Source organism: Vanellus vanellus (assembly GCF_965231255.1).
Source record: "Vanellus vanellus genome assembly, chromosome: Z".
Taxonomy (NCBI): domain Eukaryota; kingdom Metazoa; phylum Chordata; class Aves; order Charadriiformes; family Charadriidae; genus Vanellus; species Vanellus vanellus.
Window position 1 is genome coordinate 23,724,475 of NC_138908.1, and position 16,559 is coordinate 23,741,033.

General features: G+C 35.8%; 1 protein-coding gene across 2 annotated transcripts in view; it reads right to left on the bottom strand.

Annotated features, from left to right (window-relative positions):
* Positions 1-2,579: 2,579 nt before the first annotated feature.
* Positions 2,580-16,559, bottom strand: part of WDR36 (WD repeat domain 36) — a 33,158-nt gene continuing 19,178 nt past the window's right edge. The window contains exons 16-23 of one of the 2 annotated variants that reach the window (XM_082497564.1): positions 16,115-16,194; positions 12,193-12,300; positions 10,951-11,048; positions 9,315-9,457; positions 8,550-8,666; positions 8,230-8,311; positions 5,671-5,858; positions 2,580-3,888 (exon numbers count right to left, since the gene is read on the bottom strand). In XM_082497564.1, coding sequence (XP_082353690.1) covers positions 3,739-3,888; positions 5,671-5,858; positions 8,230-8,311; positions 8,550-8,666; positions 9,315-9,457; positions 10,951-11,048; positions 12,193-12,300; positions 16,115-16,194 — 966 coding nt within the window. In that variant the 3' untranslated portion in view covers positions 2,580-3,738. The remainder of the gene's footprint in view (positions 3,889-5,670; positions 5,859-8,229; positions 8,312-8,549; positions 8,667-9,314; positions 9,458-10,950; positions 11,049-12,192; positions 12,301-16,114; positions 16,195-16,559) is intronic. The other variant, XM_082497565.1, reaches the window with a different exon arrangement.

Sequence of the window (16,559 nt, forward strand, 5' to 3'; positions counted from 1 at the left end):
AACATACAAATTGTTCAAGTGCTTCAAGTCAGTAGTCTATGCTGGCTGCTGAACAATGTGTAAACATTTACATCTGTTTACTTTTGCTTCATATTTGCATGTTTTTCCTCATAATACCTCTATTTTTACTTGAAAGAAAAATAAGTTTGCAGTAAAGGCTTATTACGGCCGAGAGAAGAGCAAACTTCATTATTCAGCATTTGAATGCAGCCAGCAACAAATTCAGGACCAACTAACCAAACAAGGACCAACTAACCAGTTTGGCGTCAAAACAACTGTGAGTACCAAATCAGTCTGGAAAGCACAACACAGTCGAAAGAAAACAGTGGAAGTACAGAGACCTAACTTGACAGGAGTGTGGTGTACAGGAGTTGCTAAAAGCAGCAGCTATGTTCAGAAGCCAAAAAAGCAGAGAAAATTGTGGTGAAAATGGAGCACAGGAATGCAGGCAGGCACAGGCGAGTAGCAGACCTGAGAAGAAGCTGGGAGGAGTGCTGTGACACACAGTAACAAGGAGAATTATAACAGCACGCTGCTGTTAGAAAGTCAAGCCAAAACAGGCTTGACATTGTGCAAGAACGGCAAAAATCTCAGTAGTTGCCCTGCTTGGAAGAAAATGTAGGGTTAATGACAACTATATCCCTTAGTCCAACTAATGATTTTCCTCACACCCTATTGCATGTGCCATTACAATGCCAATAGGCTTGAGTTCTTATGGGTAACACAAAGCCCAATCTATCAATTCAATTATGATGTGCCTTACCACTTGTATTCAACAACCTTTGACTAATATCACAAGATATTGTCCTCAATGTCTTAGGTGAAGGAATAACACAGGAAGGAGCAAGTGGAAATTATTTTTTTAATTTCTGAAGACGGTATTAATGGCAAAAAGTTGCTCACAATTTTGACGTGGGGAAGAAGCAAATACAGCTCTTGGTGTAAGGCTGGAATCAGCATTAAGAATAGCCAAACACTCCTGAAATAGCAGTGAGGACTAGGAATGTTGAGGAAAAGACAAAAGAACAAGGGAGGTGGGATATGGCAGGGGGGTTTGAACTCAATGATTTTCAAGGTCCCTTCCAACCTAAACCATTCTATGATTCTATATCACTAACATCTAAAAACTATTTTCTGAAGGAAATAATTGAAGTGTTCCAAGCAGACTTAAAACACATCTGTGTACGAAACAATAAACTGCATTAACACATTTAATGAGCTCATCCAGACTGCGAATACTGTATCAATAGTGTTATACATGAATTGTTTGCAAAACAGCTTGCTGGTTCTGCTTTCAGAAGAATGGCCTATTTGGCAAAAAGTATGTCTTTTTTCTCCTGATTACATCAAGTAGTCCAGAAAAAAAGAAAAAAAAAAAAACTTCCTCTACAAATCTTACAAGTTTTGTAGACAACTTTTGTACAGATTTAAACACCTGTGCCCAAAAAAGTTTCTTGTATGTCAGTGAAAAAACACGTGTGCACTCAGTAAAATTAAGTATCTCTTTCACAGTAGAAACCATTTCACAACTGCTCTGTGGCTGAGAGGCAGTGAAGCATGAAGACCAGAGCACAATTATTATTTCTCACATTCAAGAAGGAGGATGGGCACACAACATTAGAAGATAGCAGGTCTGGAGAATACAAACAGAAATACATTATTTCCTTTAGTATTTAATTAAATTGTAGGTCCCATTACTACAGGATGTTGTGAAGGATAAACAGGTTCTAAAAGAGATTAGAGGAACTCACAGAGAACAAACAGGTCTGTCACAGATTATTAAACACAACTGTTCGAATACAGCTGGGTCACGAAGTATCTAAATAGCTGTCTGCTGAAAGCTGGTATGATGTGATTGCGAAAGGATCACTTTATACATGACCTGTTTGCCAGACCCTTTGCATCTGTTCCTTGCTCCAGCTGAAGACAGGACACTCAGCTTGACAGACCTTTGCTCTGATCCAAAAGGAAAGTCATTTATACTTTTCCTTCTTCTAAGGTAGGTCCACAACTACTGACTTACTCATCTTTTAATTTTCTAATGTCTTGGTTCAAAAAATGATTAAGATCTTCTACATTACTTACAGTAACACCTATAAGCTCAGAGCTTTATTATATATTACATTGAAGTTTAAGGCATTCGGACTACTTCAGATACATTCAAGAAATTAGGAGTAATGGGTTCTTGAGAAGCGTATCACCAGAAGCTAATAATTCTATGGTACAAAGGATTTTCTTAAATCTCTTAAAACTTCATAAAAAAAACCTCAGGTGTACATCATTCCCACGGACTACATATTTTCAGTCCTAACTGTCTAGAATGCCAGTCTGTAAACTCCTGTGATATTTCTCTGTTCTCTTCAAGCTTTCACATGAGTAAAAGTTATGGATAAAGAACAGCCAGAGCAACACAGAGAAGCTGTAAAAGCTGACTTCCCATCACCTCTGCACTACTTTGATAACCCTGACAACTTTTCTTGCAAATTTGAGCAGCCAAAAGGATGCTGATCTCATGATACATGTGGAATTGTCGCGTGTTTTCAGCAGTATTCCATACTCTACACTGCATGTACATGTTTGCAGATAATTTGTTCCAGGACACATAACTAAAAAGAGTTCCATAATGTGATTGCATTTAAAAAAAAATAACCACATATACAGAGCAACAAAACCCCGCTATCATTTCAGTCATGCCAAATGCAATGAACTCATATTTCAACTTTTCCCATCAAAATTGCATAGATTTGTATTAGTTGCTCTGTCAGTCTGTGTCTGTTGCTGGAGCATGTGAAATACAGCAAAAGCCTTGTTCAGGAGATTCTTCTGCTGTGAAGCAGTACTCTCAAACAGCAAAGTTTAAGTTTTAAGATAATCCCATTTATGAGTTCCCAAACTCTGCCCAAACATTATTTGAAACCTAAATGTCAATTCGTAAAAATAACATCTGATTCAATTAAAAATTCCCCACAACCTAAAGCTTTTATTCTGGTAATATTTATCTCCTTAAGAAAAGAATCCTAGTTTTCGTAAGTAATGAAGCCCCCAAAATTAAGAGCAAGAAACCTGTTTACAAAAAATGGGTGTTTTTTTTTCATTTCTTCTTTTTTTTTTTTCCCCCAAGGTCCATCATTTGTAGGGCAGCTAGAAATCTCTGCTTTCAGAAAAAGGTGTCTGAGGCAAAATAGTGAACACAGCTTGCCAGAGTGAGTAGAAAAGTAATTTTTACAAACTTCATAGGAAAATGCTCTGCTTGCAGAGGAATGCAATTTTCATACTCATTTGCTTTAAACTAATGTTAATAAATTGTGTATAATTCAGACTTTTGGGTTTATTTTTGCATCAACAGTAATTTTTTATTAAGCACAACATAGGTTTTGGTTTCCTGCACAGACATCACATTCCAACTTTTTTTTGCAAGTCATTTCTTCATTCTGATTTACAGTTTTGGTCATAAAAGCATAAGGTAACTAGCTGTATCACCTATACCTGCCAAATCTCTGTTCATTGGCAGCGCAAACTAACACAACTTAAATATTTAAGCTTTACGTATCAATTTTTGCTGCAACCAAAGTGTATAAAAATACTCAGTTATGCAGGTTCCAAAATACTTTGCCACACACAGATGTATAAAATACAGTATCAGAAGTCCCAGTATAATTCTTGGAATCCCGTATTTTTGGTAATAAATTGTACTATTATTCTGAGGGAAATTTTATGCAGACAAAACCCCTAAGTATTTTACAGCAAAGCACTTTTCATGTATGTTAATACACACAGACTCTGATTGAAGAGAGTCTGCAAGTGAATCCAAGTTTCCTCGAGTTGCGTTGATAATCTGGATACTTCTTCCAATAGGTTTGGCTCTGATGAGAGAATCTTAAGATGTAACTGAAAATGAAAACAAGTAATTAGTGAAACAAATACAGATAATAAAAAAATTAAAAGATCAGTTTCCGCATTCAATTCCAGTACTTTCCTTTCAGGAATGTCCCAAATAAAGGAAGGACTCTTTTCCTTCACTTAATTTCCTCCATTTAATGCTGCCTCCCTTTTCTAGTCTTCTACAAGCCATTTTACTCCTACATATGCATTAGATGGCGTAACCATCCCCAAAATGTCTTAAATGTGTTTTTGCTTTACCATATCTTCTTGTGCCGCCGCTGCTGAATCTATCCTTATCACACACTTCTCTAGAGGGTAACTTTCTCCTCTTTTCAACCTGCATCACAAATTCCTCTTTAGGCTAGAAAGGCTAAATAGATGCCCTGAGGTCAATCAGGATTATTATTTTGATTATCCGTGTTGCATAAAGCAAAAAGAACGATGCCAGCACGCTCTGTACTGATACAGGGAGGTGATACTTCTCTGTGTAATAAACAGTAACCTTGATAAAGTATAAAGAAATGAAACCTCTCAATCTTGTAGAAAGGCAGTACATTATTACCACCTAATGAATGAAATAGTTATTTTCCTGACTACAACTTAGATCTAGGAGTCTTGCTAAGCTCAGAGCTGTTTTACTTGGAACTTATAACAAAAGCTATTGGTGTTCACATGTCACAGAGTGAGTTTATATTATTCTACTGTAGTTCAGATCAGGAGTACATTTCTGATGCAAACTACCTAGCTGTCCCTAACCTACCCTACAAGAGCTAAATTTGTTATGTATGAAACTAAACAGAAAGATGAATTCTAACATCTAATATTGCAAGTATGAATCATATCCTGTCCATGGGACCAAACTAATAATAAAAAGTCATGATAAAAAGACCTCAACCCTAAGTGCTTCACTCTACAGATCAACTCTGATTTGTCTGCATTACTTGTTCTTGTGGAAGCTGCTCCATGCATTCTATTTAACCTCAACAAAAGGAAAAGAGCAAGTCGTATTTGTCCAGTATTACACTCCATCTTTAAAACCAATCCTCACAATATTGCTATTAAGAAATACTCAGTTAAACCGGCAGTATTACACGTGTCTGAATATTTATAACGACTTTTCCTATTAAACTGTAAATAATTGCTTTCCCACGGTTTCACAAATCAGAGTATCTTGACAAGGTAAGCATTTGCACATCAGAAAGGTTTTGATCTTCTGCAAAACTACTTTATCTCTAAGAGTAACTTCTACTGTATTTTATCACATATATGTGTGATACATATATACTTTCTAACTTAAACACACCTGTGATTAATTTCTTTAGCTCTGGAATGCCTAACAGGTAACAGAAAAAAGGCAGCCCACTGACACGGAAAGTAAGTCAGACTTGCAACGTCTAGTGATAAGTTCAACAAAATGTCGATTTTACTTCCCTGAACATTGTGCATTGAATTATTTTCTTACTTAAGACATAACGTATCTTATCTTAGCAATTAACAACCATTAAGAAGTTAGGTATGTTACAAAAAATAAAAACAATTTTAAGTAATGAATACTAGAATAAAATCTGTCTGACATTGTCCTCTTCACAATACCTAGTTTTTTGCAAGTTTTTCTTGACAGTGAGCAGATGAGTTGTAAAATTATCCAATACACTGTTAGTCATTTTAAAACCATCCCCAACAAAAATCACTTAAGATAATTCTTTCAAGTAGACAATTTACATCCTTTTACTGGAAAACCAAAATTTTAAACAGGACTAACATAAAATTTTGTAAGAAAAACGTTACCTTTAAAAATAGTGCAAGGTACGCCTGAGCAAGTTCAAAGTTGTATTTCTTGTTCAGCATCATCCCAATCATTCTCAAAAAGCTTAGCATCATCTCCGTTGAGCCACCACCTTCAGGAGCCAAACCCCTTAGTTCTATCTCAATATGAGATGGTCCCAAGCTTTTCAGTAAGTTAAGTGGAGCTGTATCTGTGTTAAAGCGTTGAGGGATTCGTTATCGGTAACATTCGCAGAAAAGAATTCTATAAATCCTTCATGTGGACAGGTTTATTCCAAAATTCCTAAGCAGTGACTGTATGTTTCATGTTTTCACTGTTTCCTTACTTTTTTGTTTTCCACAAAATTCCATCATGCCTTTAATTTACTGTCCCATCACATACTACAGAGAAGTACATGTCTAATAAGACAGTTGCATTTTATTTGTACGTTCACCTTGAAAAATACAAGCAACGTCTTTGTATTTGTATCACTCTTTCCCCCATGTCTGTCTTTTAAGCTGACCAAATTTTCTTATTAACCACATTAACAATGTCATTTTACATCTCTTGGCAAAAAGAAGGTATATGCTTGGGAATTCAAGCTGTTACTGCAGATATACCCTAGAAGAAACAGGGTACTACTTTTACTAGGAATCATTACAGTGTTTACTTTTATTGACATTAAGCTAAATTGAGGATCATCTGGTGCATCTAAGGTAATTATGACTTTTGTTAAGTGAATTCCTCTTGCTCTTTCTGGGACCTGAGGGGTGGGGGAAATATTTCCCTGGTAGAAATACATGCAATTTACTAACGTTTTCCTCCTCTTCAAAAATGTTCTTCCTCAAGATTTCTACAGTCCTACCTGATCTTTGAGAATTCCATATATTTGCTTTAAAAAGGCAGAAATAAAAATATGTATGGTTGAAAACACAGATGTTGGTAAAAACATTTTAAAAAATGTCTTCTAATTAATATTTATTTTGCTAAGAAGTTGATAAGAAGAGCAACTTCCTATACTCTTATGATAATTAATGGTATCAGGCATTGGCTAATATTCCTTAGGTGGTATAAATCTGCTTCCATCTGTATTTGATTCCTATGAAAATCATTAGCTAGTTTTAAATGTAATTGTGGTATTACCAGTACTAAACAGATGCATTGACTCATTTTTGTGCTGTGACATTAAAAAAACAAGTATGGAACATACTATGAAGCTGGTACACACACAATATGGAAATGGTGCCCAGCTCAAATGATGTTCCACAGTCCTGATCTGAGTTATGAAACCCTGTCTCTGTCCCACTGGTAAGCCAGGATGGCTTCTAGTATACTACTATTTTATTGCATAGCCTAGTCACCTTTAGAAGAGATGCCAGTGAACTAGCAAGCACAGAGCTACGTTACACACCAGCAGCTTTCTGAGTCACAATCAACAGGCTCCCTGCTTTGGGATTACAGCAGAGACCCTGGAGCACACCTGGCTTCCAGCAGAACAGTGGCCTGAGGAAGATCCACAGGACCACTAATGCAATGCACCATGGAGTGCACTTGCTTCCTGGTACACCCAGCCTCTAGGTGCTTGGTTAGATTTTTAAACATTCACCTGATGTTTCACTCTTCTCTGAGCAGCTCTGAAGCAGCTTAATAGAATACTATCAATTGAAATACTAAAAACACATCATAAAAACACACCTTGTTTGTGATAGATAATAAAGTTCTGCACACAAAACATTTTAAGTGCAATTGAGTAAGCTGATCATCTCAAAAGAGTTTATGTTTAAGAAGTACAAAAATTCCCAGCAGAACTGCCTTGTAGATAAGTTACCATTGACTGTCCATTCACATTTCCAAGCCAGCTATATTAGCAATCATTTCCAAAAATCTGAGTTTCAGTGATTCTGTAGCAGCGCGAGTTAAACAGGAAAAAGAGCAGGTATGTTCCACAGACAGTTTAAGTGACTGAATTTCAAAACGAATTGAATGTTAGAAGAAATCCAACAGCTTATTTTTTATATAAATTATTTCTTCTGAAGCTTTAAATTATAAAGCAATCAACTAAAGCTCTAAGTTTGCTGAATGTTTAGTGAGGTAGCCCTTGAAAACAGAACTTGCTAGGCAAATTATGTTTTTTCATGTTTCAGTGAATCACCAGAGTATTCCTTACTAGATCATTCCCTCCTTTGTTACCCTGCAAATAACACATACAACTTTTTCTAGGTAAGATCATCGCAATCTCCAAAAAAGTCCAACAGTCATAAGAATGCTACCTTATTTCTCTATATGGGTTTTAGCCAGAACTGGGTTCCATGCTGCAGGCAAGCTGGAGTACCAATGGATCTTTGATCTAGATTGGCTATCTATGTAGTCAGCTTTATAGCTGACTATATCTATGTATCTAGATAGATATATATAACTGACTCGAAAAGCTCTTTGCCTTTCTCTTTGGTCATTCTCTTTGCCACAGTACTATGCATATTTTTTTTTCCCTTGCAAATGTTACCATTCTGGCATTAGAAATCAAACATATATCAAAATTTTATTAGCACCTACGTTTTTAGTGAAATGTCTTGTCAACTTACATTCATTAATGCTCAGGGCTTCTTCAAGACGAATGTAGAAATCAGATTTCTGTGCCAGTACTCCAAGGTTTACTACCTTTGACTAGACCATGAAAGTATAAGTGAGTGTACATGAATATGCAAACGTAGTTTTACATCTCAATTAGATTCTTTTCCTACTGACAGGATAAGAGACTTTAAGAAAGAAAGCATTAATGCAGGTGCATTAAAACTGGTACTTTTAAAGTCTTTAGCAAGATTTCACTCAGCACTAAAAAGCATTTAAGATTTTCTTGTAAAATACACTACATAAACACTGTTATATTGATTCTTGTTTTTACCTGTGTATCATTTTCTTCCTCTGGAGCAACGTATCGGGGTATAAGACCAGGAACTGTTGGGATGAAGAAAGGGGCTGACTTGGGAACTTTTGGTGGCTCTCTTGGTTTATTTTTTTTCTGTTAATTAGATATTTGAATTAAAATCATCATCATAGTAAGAACACATGGGAATTTTCTTTGTCAACAGTTTTATTTTTAAAAAACTATCAAAACTGTAAGGATGAACTGAAAAGTAAATATATAGGTAAGATGTTTTACCGCTAACTATTTAGAAAAAAAACAGCCCCTTTCCCAAATCCCAGAATTTCTGAAAAGCACCATATAGTCTATTACAGCAACATCTTGTAAAATACCTGAAAAATGGGATCAAATTTTGTGATTAGGTAAATGCAGCTCACAGAACAAGGGCAAATATACCTGGCTGTATACTACCATTTTTTGCACATTCCCTCTTTCTTCCAGTTATGGGAATGTCCAACAGTGATTTGGAGGCATAACCTAGAACAGCTTTACAGGCACTTACTAGCTGCGTTGACATGGAAATATCTGCCTTCAGGCACTTATTTTGCATGTTGCAGACACAGTAATGGCAAAAAAGTTATGAAACAGTTCCTCCTTCTCAAGATTTCTTGAACATCCAAGAGAATGCTTAAGACAACTGTCTGTTTTACATTACAGGAGAAATAGCCCTTATTTTACCTCCTTCTTCAAAAATACAATCCAAATACTACAGTAGACAAGCAATGGTGTGCCTAATAACATTACCTTGATAACATCAAGACTGAGGAGATTCTTCCACCTTGATTCTGGTAATGAGGAAAGGGTCACTAGCTGCTCTCCCAATTGCTCAGGTGAGACATACTCTATCATTTCATCACATGTTTCTTCATCTTCTACCACATCCACATCTTTCAAGAACAGATATCTTTTATGAACATACGTACTTCACATTTATTTTTTAAAAAATCAAAACTATGTGATTATTTCTTTTGCAATTTTTGAAAAACACAGGCATAACAGTTAATATCTGGATGCTAGCATATACCTGAAAAGCTACAGAAACAATCTTTATTAACCCTATTAAACACTAAATTGCAAACAATTATAGCTAAAATGCAGAATTGGATAAACAAGATTTTAGAGACTAACATCATTTATCTGCTTTGGCTAAAATGATATAAAAGCATTTTATAGAAGTCCTAAAGGAAGAACAATGGATTACTTTTAAAATGTTGTTAACGGTTTTGAAATATATACACAACCATTTTAGTTCTGAGTTACAAATCTATAAAGTCTTTGCATTTAAATATGCACAATATTCACAACCTGTTCATGAGTATGACTGAAGTGGCACATAAAAATGAAGAAAATATCATTCAAGCACATCACACAACAAAAGATATGCAGTCTGTCATTAGGTTTTCTCTAGAATTCCTGTATGGTCTTGACCAAACACCTCTACTGTCCCTTCCTTTTTGCAAAATATTACATGGCTGAAACCATGAATATAATAGAAAAGTCTAAAACAACAAAGAAATGTAAACCATTAAAAGCTCTGAGCATCTAAACAGGCACTTTACATTTGCTGAAGACAAAGTGAACTAAAGCATTCAGCCAGAATCAGTTCATAGGATTAAAACATTCAAAGTTTTGGGATGAAATCCTGCGTCCCTAATTTAAGTACCTAAAATAAGTATGTGCTTAATAAAGCATTCATCATAAAGTATGCTCCTGGGTCTTTTATCCTGTGAATAGCCAGGTGTGTTTCTCCTCCAAATGGAGATCTAAATGTAGGCACTGCTAAACCTAGGCAGACAAGATCTCCATCTAGAGGCCTTCAGAAGCTCAACCATATCTATTAAACATATCAAAAATGCAATTTAGGCCTTTCTTTCACTGGGAATCTAGCACAAGTACATGACAGGTCAGCTGAACCCAATTCTCTTGCTAATGAGACAATATACAACAGCAAAACTACTATGGCACACAAAATGGACAAAAAAAGTTGGAGGAAAGTGGAACAAAGAACAATCCTCTTCCCACTGCCAAACAGTAATGTTAATTTCAAACTGGCCTCACAGATGTCAAAACGGAAGGTATTTACACAAGCCTGGGATTAAAAAAAGCCAGCAAATAGCACAGATGTTTTTATTACCTAGAAAATCTCCTTGAGGATGTGGAGATCATCACAATGTAATTCTTTACGTCTGAACATAGAAACATGACTAGACTTGAGCAAATAACATTAGCATATGAGTAAGTATGCCAAAAACGGTAGAAGCAATAGAACAGTTCAGAGAAAGAATGTTACAACCCAAGTTTTCACTGAGGAAGCAAACCATCTTCTATTTGAAATAGAATACCAAGCTGAAAATAAAATACTCTTCCATCTGAAGATTACCTTGCACAGGGCAGGTGCTAGGGCGTGTCACCATGGAAGGTTCATAATCTGCTGGAAGGGGCCGCAAAGAGACAAGTGAATACAGGGAACGGTTTGACCTGAAAAATAAGACAGGCATTTTAAAACCAGTTTTCAGGAGAATTGGAACAATTATTTTAGACATATTTTTAATTGCAATCTAATACTACTGCATTACCGCAATTCATCAAGTTCTACTCAAGATTTATATTCCTCATCTGCCAGACAAACAAGAAATGAAATGCAGCAATATACATAATCTGAAAGTCTGAAACATAAAAGCTATGCTGAAGTATTAGTGCCAATAACATTTAATACATACGGGCACTAGGAGGTATGATTACTTCCATCATTGACAGTTACTGTATTTACTTGAAATTGCACAATTGCCTATCTAAAAAGTTTGCTTTGTACTCAATATATACATTATGCAAATATAAATGATTCATCCTGCTTTCACAGAATTTCAGAGTAGTACTCAGCAAATTTTCTTGAGGTTTGGAACAAGTCATTCTGGCAAATTATTTTTTCTGTCAATATAACCAGGGCTAGGTAAAAACATTTGTCATTATTCACAATGAAGCACTTTTACTTAAGCTTAGAAAAGTCTAACAATTGAACACCCTTCAGGCAGAACTACAGGCAACAAATGCAACCTGAAAGATCTATCCATCTATCAAAACAGAAAAAAACACACCAAACCAGTTAAAAGGTGTGTTACTGCAGTACCGAACCTAACCAGACATTTGTTTTAAAGCTCTCATCCAGATGAAATTGAACCAAAACACATTTTACATCTGTGCTGATCTATCATTAATAAACAGAAATAATCGCAAATTCCAAATTCTATATAGAAAGCTCAAACAGCATTGTGTACCAGAATGGGAAAAGCCCTTCAGAATTAACACACTGACATATCAAAAGGGGTAAAAAACAATAGACTCAAAGAAAAACTTTAGGAATGGCATAACACAAATTCTTTAGAGTAAGAAACATTTAGAAAAGAATATTTCATTTAATTATCAGAATAAATACCTTAACTGCAAGTGATTTCAAGATTTATGAATCATAAAAATACAGAATACTTGTCTTAACTGGAACCAGAGAAAACAAAACTCCGGAGACAATACTTTGCAGAACATTTCTCTATTTGCAATAAAGATGATTCAAAGAATCCTTCCCCATCTGAAACTCTGTGTAGAAACAGGCACACTACATACTCACCACAAATAAATTCCAAGATCATCCACATGTGTTGAAGCTAGAAAATCTCCTGTAGGAGACATAGCAAGGCTCACAGCTGCGGAGTCTACCAAAAAACAATCTATGAGGCTAAGTAGAGAAAACACAACAGAGAAATTCTCAGCAAGATGAACTTGTTTATCTCTGCATATCTGAATTACAGCACAAACATGACTGAATGCAAGCAGAACACTGGAAGTACGTTCACAAACTACTGTATTAGAAGTATGCAAACATGACATGTAAATTTAGCAAATGAACGGCATGAAGTACAACAAACCACTTACCTGTATAAAATTCTCTAAAACAGCTAAAGCTGGTACACTTATGCTACCTCCTTAGGCATCCACACTCTGTGTAAAGTATGATGAGCTACCTATCCACATTCAACTCCTTATATCTAACATTAACCTTTTTAGTGGCCATAATTTCGTAATTCCAATCAGCTCCATGCTGCTCTGACTCATGTTTTCATGCTTTGCCATAAATTGTCAATTCCCTCTCTCAAGATACTTCATATACACCTGGTTAACACTAGAACCTAATGTTCATAATAAAATTTTACAGTGTACTGTTCATTCTTTACCTGCAACAGTTTGTTTTGACATTACCATATCTTCAGCCTGATATACCATTCCTTGATCATTCCTTTCACTATTGCAGAAAACAGAAAAACTACCACATAAAAAGAAAATGAAAATATTCAGTATTATGTGACTATTTTAACATTAAACCACTTTTGAGTTCTGGATGATGCCACAAGTCCTGGATGATGCACAGCCTAGCAAACATCTACTCAATCCAGGTTCATAGCATTGCTTGTCACTTGTTGAGGTATAAATGTCAGTTACTTCAAATTCTAAAAAGCAGTTGAGTTTGACAGCTAGTTGAGAGAAACAAAAAGAACAAATGGAGAGCTTGAATAACCTGTTCTTATTTACAGACCGAAATCAAAAGCAAAGTGAGAAGTGCAAAGTGAGAGCAGCTAGTTCTACAACCCTGTTCTGTCCATCAAACATAGAAAAAATATTGATTGTAATGAAGCAGTTTAAAATGCAAAATCTTGTGGTCATGTATTTTCTTAGATACTTAGCAATCCTGTGATTATTTGACAAAAACCATGTTAAAAATAAAAGCCGTTTTTTCTCCCCCAAATGGAATGTTTTATTCCTTCTCCATGCAGTTAGAAGCATGTTACAAGTAAAAAGTAATCAGGTAAGAGTCACATCATCCATCACTTTCAACATAAAATAGACAAACACTAAACCCATAGATGCCAGAAGGTGTACCAGTTAAAATGATGCATTTTGCACACAGTGCACAATGGCTAGAAAATTTACCATAAATTTTAGTTTCAAATCCATCCTTTTACCATAACCTTTATCAGTAACTGAGAAATATCACTCAATAAAGTAACTGTAAGGAACAAATAAAGTTAACATTAAATTAAATTTTTCTACCTACTGAATTTAAATCATGATTAGAATTACAGACCTGGGACAAGGGAGAATCAATCCACTATAGGACAATGAGAGACATGCCTTGTAATTTTTACACAAAATGTGCACTAATTGCTAAATTAATCCTGCCTGGGTGCTGAAGGCTTTCCCTTTTATGCTTCCTACCTAACCACAAAAGTGAGACAATGGAAAGTATAAAACTGCTGAGCTCACAATATCAACACATTTCTTCCACCATCGTATCTCAAGTACGCCATCCAAACTATAAACAGTCAGCTTGTACTCTTGATTCCTTAATTTATATATGCAAGCTGCACCAAAGAAAGAAAATTTTGCATAATGCCAAAGTTCCTGCTTGTAAATATCTCTACACAAACCACTAATTTTTTTCCCCAATTCTCAAAAAGCCCTACATAAAAAACGTGCACTCTGAATGCTTGCATTATGTAAGGACAGTTAAGCAGCATTCCCAAGTAAAAACAGATGTTCAATAAGTAATTGGTATGACATCTATTAAAGTCAGTTGGTAGTTTTTGTAATGTAGGACTTAGTCATCTAAAAACATGTTTTCCATCCTTTTATAAGGACAAGTCTTTAGAATGCACAGTTTGTAATTCAGTTCTTCTATTTATGAGCAAATATACCACAGCAGAAGTAAATCAAGCATCTGGGTTTTTATTATAAGCTGTTCTTCCTTTTCAATACAGTCCTCTGCCTATAGTTATGGGAAAGCATTTTCTTTAAATTCTGGAAGAACAATTTAACCTAATTACTCTCAAAAACAGGGTTTGCCATGTACCTGCCTAGATTTCAGCTTGACCAGAATTTCTTGCAGTTACTTAGAGATAAGAGAAAAAAAATATTTATTTATGTGTTACACACAAAAGAATAACTGATAGATTACTTTTAAAAAACAGTATGAATGGATTCTTACTGAAAAGTGTTATTAAAGAAATTAAAGATATAAGTAACATTTCTGAAGTTTTATAATTAATGCCGTAATTTTTTGTAAGTGTATCATTTTGGAAGGGAAAGAGGGTTAGAAAGAGGAAGTCCAAACAGATGGTTAATTTCCCTCCCGTTTATACTGGAAAGAAGACAGTTACTGTTCATCCTGTCCCATTTTTAACTAGTGTCATCCATCACCTAAGAACAGGTGAAGTGTTTGTTGAGGTTCAACACACTCTTCGCAGTAAAATTAAAACTTTTACAGTATACAAAATTATTTACCAAACCACATCAACAAAAGTAATCAATCCAAATGAAACCAGTCAGTCCCAGGTATGACCAGAGCTGCACACTGTGTAGCACTATTTTAAATTGCTAAAAATCTATCTGATGTACTGTTAAAAGAATGCACTGGCAGAAGTCAACAGTCCTTTTTGGCTTGTTTTTTTCTGGTCTCCTGAACCTCTTGTGTGTACTTGTGAACTTCTTGGCCAAATTTCATTCTGGGAGAAGACTACTCACAGTGGATCATAAAAGAGTATTTTTGGCAGTTCCAAGCATTCATGAATGAAAAATATAACTGAAGTAAAGCCCTATTGTGTTGCTAAAATGAATGTAAATGAGAACATGCTTCTATTTACAAAACCAACTGGAGTACTACATCAAACTCTGGGGTCACCAGCACAAGACAGACATGAAGTTAGAGCAGGTTCAGGAAGATGATCAGAGGGCTGGAACATGTTTCTTATGAAGAAAGGCTGAGAGAGCTGGGGTTGTCAACCCTGGTGAACATAAGGCTCCAGGGAGAACTTCTTGTAGCCTTTCAATACTTAAAGGGGACTCATAAGAAATACTGAGAGAGACTTTTTAACAGGACCTGTAGTGACACGAAAAGGGGCAATAGTTTTGAACTATACTAAGAGCAGGTATATAAGAAAGAAGTTTTTTTACAATGAGGGTGACAGACACTGGAACTGGTTGACAGGACAAGTTGTGGATGGCCCGTCACTGAAAGCGTTCAAGGTCAGGTCAGGTTGGACGCAGCTTTGAGCAACCTGATTTAGTGAAAGATGTCCCTGCCCATGGCAGGGGGGTTGGACTAGATCTTTGACAGTCACTTCTAACTCAAACCATTCTACGATTCTATGAATACTTCATCATATCACAAAGCAATTCACTTTAAGCAATCTCTTGCCATTTATAGTGCTGCTTCCAGATGAAAAACAAATTCACACTCATTCACACTACATGAAAACTCCAGGTTTCATCATTAGATCTTCAGGACATTGTTATTCTGTATACCCAGAAAAAGGCACATATTGCTAGCATCACACACAACTAAAATACTGGGTACTGAGTTGTTACACCGTGTACAACTTTGAATATCACATAATAGAGGCTGGCAACCGATAATCAATCCAGAAGGCTTCTGGCCACTTAACAGACAGAAAGCAGATTGTAATAAATTTCTGCTGTATGTTTTTAAACTGACTCACCATCCAGACGGAAGGTCCCAGGTCTTAATGGTACAGTCCATTGCTGAAGTTATCAGCCAACGACCATCAGGACTGAAAGTCTAAAATAAAACAGTCGATTCAATGGCGCAACTAACAAGCCAGTCCCTACAGGAGGTCCTGTTTTACACAGTTCATTTAGACTGCTCCCCAACACCATGACAAAATGGTCTGGCCACAAAACAAACTGACACCACCTTACTGAAAGCAAGAAAGGGACAAAAATGGAAGCTATTTCAGAACAGGTTTAAATATATGACACAGGATACATATGGCTCTTAGTAAAAGCATTTTGGTCCTCACTTTCATGTTAATGATGAAAACCACTGAGCATAAAAGTGAAGAAATCAAATACTTACTTACTGGCACTTAGAATTAAATCAAAAGCTAAAAACTATTTCAACAAACACTACACTATTACACAAGG